Here is a 5,490-nt window from a genome sequence, read left to right as displayed (position 1 = left end):
GGGGGATGTCAGAGGGTGATGTCAGAGGAGCGCGGGTGATGTCAGAGGGTGATGTCAGAGCAGCGCGGGTGATGTCAGAGGGGGATGTCAGAGGAGCGCGGGGGATGTCAGAGGGGGATGTCAGAGGGGGATGTCAGAGGAGCGCGGGGGATGTCAGAGGGTGATGTCAGAGCAGCGCGGGTGATGTCAGAGGGTGATGTCAGAGGGTGATGTCAGAGGGGGATGTCAGAGGAGCGCGGGGGATGTCAGAGGGGGATGTCAGAGGGGGATGTCAGAGGGGGATGTCAGAGGGGGATGTCAGAGGAGCGTGAGGTCAGATCCTGTCACCTGGAGGAGAGGCAGGAGGGTAACTCTGATGTAGAAGCACTGAAACATGTCAGACCGACAGGTGTGGTCCCTGGACAGGTGAGGGGGGGTCTGAGCTTTAGTTCAGTCTTCAGGGCCCTTCAGAGGAGTCCCAGCACCCAAAACCAGCCCAGCTCCACCCGGCTGAAGGAGAGCACACACACAAACACAAACACACACACAGATCAGCTCATTAAAGTGTGTTCACGAATGTTGCGTCCTCATGCTGTTCTCTGTCGACCCTGCTTAGGAAGACGCCAAGGCGTCGAGCCCCAACGGACAGGAGGACCGCACCAAGAGGTAAACGCACCCGTCCACCTGCCACACACACTTCAGCTTCATAAATGACCATCATGCAGCTTGAGAGGAGGACCACCTCAGCACCACGTGTGTGTCCGACAGGAAGAAGCGCAGTCGTGACAGGAAGCGCAGCAGGAGTCGAGACAGGAAGAGGAGCCGCGAGCGTAAACGCAGCCGCAGCCGAGACAAACGGAGAAGCCGCAGCAGAGAGCGCCGCGGCAGCAGGGAGAGGGGGGGGCGCTACAGAGACCACCACAAGCAGTGAGTTACAGGAGAGACCGGCTGTCCACTTCCTGTCTGCGCATGACTGAAGACCTGGTCCTGTCTGATCCAGAGAGGTCCAGTACAAACCTTTGACTGTCTGTCTGTGTTTGCAGCCGTCGGCGGTCGAAGAGTAAAAGTCCCTTCAAGAAGGAGAAGAGTCCAATCAGGTGAGAGAGTTTCTGACTTGTTAGTGTCCCACAGCAGAGCGTCACGCAGGCGTCTGAGGCTGAGTGTGTTTGTGCAGGCAGCCCATCGACAACCTGACTCCAGAGGAACGAGACGCCCGGACCGTCTTCTGCATGCAGCTGGCAGCCAGGATACGACCTCGAGACCTGGAGGACTTCTTCTCTGCTGTGGGGAAGGTAACGCCGACCGCAGGGTGTCCAGGTGTTGTCGTGTCCACCTGGCCGCTGTTTCAGAAAGCGGCTTTAGTGAAAACTCTGAGTAAGTTGAGCCCGAGATGAGGGAAACTCTGACTTGCTGAAGCTGACCTGCTCAGAGGAGGTTCGCTTCAACTAATGCTGAGTTTCTCTCCGACTCCTGCGGAGCCTGAAGCGGCTGTTTGACATTTCCTCATTCAGACTGTTGATATCAAAGCACGTGTTGGACACAGTTCTGTCTTTAGAAACATCGAAATCACGGTTAAATAGGCTGTTAGTGGTTATTTTACCCAAACATGATCTTGAACATGACGCTTTTCTGATCAATCTGTCAATCAATCGATGTGCGGACAGAGAGTTATCTTTGGACATCGTAAATTTATCCTCCGCACATAAATCTATAAACTAGACTGTGCTTTATAAGTCAGTGACTCTGTGGACATTAAGGCAGCTGTCAGGTTGCTTACCCTGAGCTGCAGTGATCAGTAACCTTTCATACTGTAGTATGAAATCGTAGTTATCAGCTGGATATGATTATGATATGATGATTTCTGAGTGAGGATGACTGCGGTGCAGCTGAAACTAATACATGTAGTTTATCATTATCTGCTGACAGTCTGAATGTGTTCTGACAGCATTTCATAAAATACGACATGAGCCAGATTGTATTAATGTAACAAAGACATCTAAAACTTCAGTCAGTTTGAACCTAGACACATTTTCCACTGCCAAGACATCATTAATAGGCCGACCGAGTCAGACTGTCACTTTCCAACCACAGGTCCATGAGGAGCCTAAACTGTGTCTGATCTGTTCCATTAATATTTTCATCTTCACCGGCGTTTAGTCCCGTCAGGCTCCAGCTGAATAAACAGGCCTGTAGCTGTTTAAAACAGGCTGGAGGAGAATTCCAGCTCTTTATTATTCGTTAAGGAAACTCCAGTCTGCTAAATGATGAATGAGCAACGCTGTATAAAATGGAGCCTGATGTTGTTAACGTATCGATCCTCCACTCCTGCGTTTTAGAGCCAATCATTGTCCGTGTTGGCATATGTTCATATTTCTGGCTCCACCCGATTAAAATGGAGGCTCTGCCTTTATTTACCCGTTGCCATGGTGAATCGTAGCATCGGAGCTCCATTGATGAGGCTTTATTTCATCCCCACGCACGCGTTTCCATCTGGCTCAACATACTCGGAGTTGACTGAACTGATTCTGAAAACTCGGAGTTTGTTGAACCTGCTTTCTGAAACAGGACCCTGTTCTTACTGAAGAACGCCAACAAAGCTCCACTCAACTTCCTGTAGCTGCTTCACAATTAGAGCCTGTCGCTGGTGTAAAGATTTTATACCCCATTCAGATCTGGTGTTAACATGTAATCTGGATCTGGAAGAACGGGTGTGAAATCGCCAAACGCATGCCGACCAGAGCTCAGTCAGGTGTTAATAACACCTGTGGACAGAATGCGCCGCATCAGTCGTGGCTGAAAACGGACACTTTCATTTAAGCAGCTGAATGTGTCAGCAGGACTCTGACTCCATCATGGCGGCGTGTGCGGTGCCGACGGGCGCAGTAGTAACGGCTGCTGTGGTCCCCCTGCAGGTTCGGGATGTGAGGATGATCTCTGACAGGAACTCGCGCAGGTCGAAGGGCATCGCCTACATCGAGTTTGTGGAGGCCAGTTCAGTTCCTCTGGCCATCGGGCTGACGGGGCAAAGGCTGCTGGGAGTTCCCATCATCGTACAGGCCTCACAGGTACACACACACACACACGCACTCAAATACTTGCTGACGTAAATAGAGCCAGGGTTGCCTCGGGTCAGGAAAGTGCTTGGATTTAGAAACATAAAGAGATTTAGCCTGCAGGAGTCTCTAAGTTTGATTGTGTGCTCGCCGTCAGTCATTTTTATACATCTGGAGCGCCGGACCCAGCTGATGCACTTTCTACAGTGCTATGCTAGTGCTGCGCTAATGCTATGCTAATGCTATGCTATATGCTAATGCTATATGCTAATGCTATATGCTTGCTGCAATGCTATATGGATTTGCTGATTGCTGTGCCGTGTCATTGGCTGAGATGCTCTCTCGCAGGTGTTCCTTGCTTCATCTTAGTCACATCGCCTGTCTGAGTGAACCACAGTCACGTGACGTGTGTGCGTAATGTGTGTGCAGGCAGAGAAGAATCGAGCAGCAGCAGCCGCCAACAACCTGCAGAAGGGATCGTCGGGTCCGATGAGGCTGTACGTCGGCTCGCTGCATTTCAACATCACCGAGGAGATGTTGAGAGGAATCTTTGAGCCGTTTGGACGGGTCAGAACCACAAACACACACACGCAGTCCTGTTGATTCCCTGAGGTCACCTGTCCCAGCTAACAGACTCAGCTGCTCTGTAACTCTGAGGTCATGTGTTGAGCCAGGTGTCTCACTGTGATGTCCACCATGAAGACACCTCCCTGGGCTGGACTCAAACACACCTTACTTACCTGTCTACCAGCTGCCGATTCGTGTTTTGCTCCATCACTGACCCAGAACCACAAAGTATAACGTTAAAACTGAACCACCAGTCAAAAGGTTCCTTGTATTTGAATGAAAACAGGAGCTCTTTTGGACACTGTGATGTTAGTGATAGAATATCTACGGAGGCCCGTTATCAGCCCCGCGCTCCACGTTGTTCTTGCTAATCCAAGTTTATCATTTGCAATCATGTTATCTTTAGACTAGCTGAGTCTCTGGATCGTCAGCAGCTGTTGGTTCGTTAGAGGCTCAGAAACACAGAACTTTCTCCTGAAGCTCGTCGGCCTGTTCTTGTTCTGAGAAATGAGGCTGTTCCAGGAGAGAAACTGCAGATCAGGTGCGATGCTGTGAACTTCTCCCTTCACAGCACAAACAAGAGGAGCGGGAGGCCCGGAGCTCCACTGAGCAGGAGGACAAACACATTAGAGGAGGTGCTCATTAAATATTTCCCAGAATACACCAGTCTCAGCGTCGTACAGAGCGACTACAGGCATCATTATTCAGTAACGTCACTATCCATGAGCAACATGTAGATGTGAACGTCAGATCAGATATTATGAAAAGTACTGACCGCTGGAACAGCTTTGTGCACAATGAAGAGACACAACTCGAAGTTTAACTGCATAAATCCATCCAGTTCTTAAAAGAACTGCAGCGCAGAGAAAGAAACAAACATGATATCAGTCTGGAAACAGAACCGGGCTCCTCCAGCGTTGAGGGACGTTAGAACGTTTCCAGCTGATCTTTAATGAGCTTTCTCACCTGTAGGGATCAGCTGTTTGTTGTGGAGGAGGCTGACTTCAGCTGATGAAACCTTAAAACAACACCTGGACCCAGAGTTCATTTAGCTGGAAACACACCGGCTGCTGCCCCCCCCCCCCAATGTTCTGGAGTTTAGAATGAGTTACAATGTGAAGCAGCCTGGCGTCTCGTCAGCAGGCAGGTGTGACCGCCACCCGCCTGCTGACGTGATGGCGCCCGAGCCTGCAGCTCACATCGAGCCTCGTGGTGTCATGCCTCAGTGAAACAGTTCTGCAGGTAGAAATACTCGTCAGGTAGCATCAAAATATGCATAAGCAGTACTTCATGTACTGGAAGACCCGTTACTGAACGTAGTTACTGATGCGTTCATGTTCTGCTGTCTGTGTGTCTGAGGATCAATAAAGTTTTATCTTTATTCAAACGTCTCCAGATCGAGAGCATCCAGCTGATGATGGACAGCGAGACGGGGCGTTCTAAAGGCTACGGCTTCATCACCGTGAGTTCCTCCTCTTTATCAGCTCACCTGTCTCTGTCTCTCTCACCTGTCTCTGTCTCTCTCACCTGTCTCTGTCTCTCTCAGAGCTGTCTCACTTGTCTCACCTGTCTCTGTCTCTCACCTGTCTGACCTGTCTCTCACCTGTCTGACCTGTCATACATCTCTCACCTGTCTCTCTCTCTCACCTGTCTGACCTGTCATACATCTCTCACCTGTCTCTCTCTCTCACCTGTCTGACCTGTCATACATCTCTCACCTGTCTCTCTCTCTCACCTGTCTGACCTGTCATACATCTCTCACCTGTCTCTGTCTCTCTCAGAGCTGTCTCACTTGTCTCACCTGTCTCTGTCTCTCACCTGTCTGACCTGTCTCTCACCTGTCTTACCTGTCATACGTCTCTCACCTGTCTTACCTGTCATACGTCTCTCA

General features: G+C 50.4%; 1 protein-coding gene across 9 annotated transcripts in view; it reads left to right on the top strand.

Moving 5' to 3' along the window:
• LOC123986958 (RNA-binding protein 39-like) overlaps positions 1-5,490 on the top strand; it is a 30,984-nt gene that overhangs the window by 7,204 nt on the left and 18,290 nt on the right. For 7 of the 9 annotated variants that reach the window (XM_046075417.1, XM_046075413.1, XM_046075415.1 and 4 more), the window contains 7 exons: positions 596-645; positions 748-906; positions 1,023-1,076; positions 1,154-1,271; positions 2,892-3,044; positions 3,462-3,599; positions 4,996-5,061. In XM_046075417.1, the coding sequence (XP_045931373.1) occupies positions 596-645; positions 748-906; positions 1,023-1,076; positions 1,154-1,271; positions 2,892-3,044; positions 3,462-3,599; positions 4,996-5,061 (738 nt within the window). The remainder of the gene's footprint in view (positions 1-595; positions 646-747; positions 907-1,022; positions 1,077-1,153; positions 1,272-2,891; positions 3,045-3,461; positions 3,600-4,995; positions 5,062-5,490) is intronic. The other 2 variants (XM_046075416.1, XM_046075414.1) reach the window with 2 other exon arrangements.

The sequence above is a fragment of the Micropterus dolomieu genome, linkage group LG18 (assembly GCF_021292245.1).
Source record: "Micropterus dolomieu isolate WLL.071019.BEF.003 ecotype Adirondacks linkage group LG18, ASM2129224v1, whole genome shotgun sequence".
Classification (NCBI taxonomy): Eukaryota; Metazoa; Chordata; class Actinopteri; order Centrarchiformes; family Centrarchidae; genus Micropterus; species Micropterus dolomieu.
Note: the sequence above shows the minus strand (reverse complement) of the source record. Positions and strands in the feature narration are given on the sequence as shown.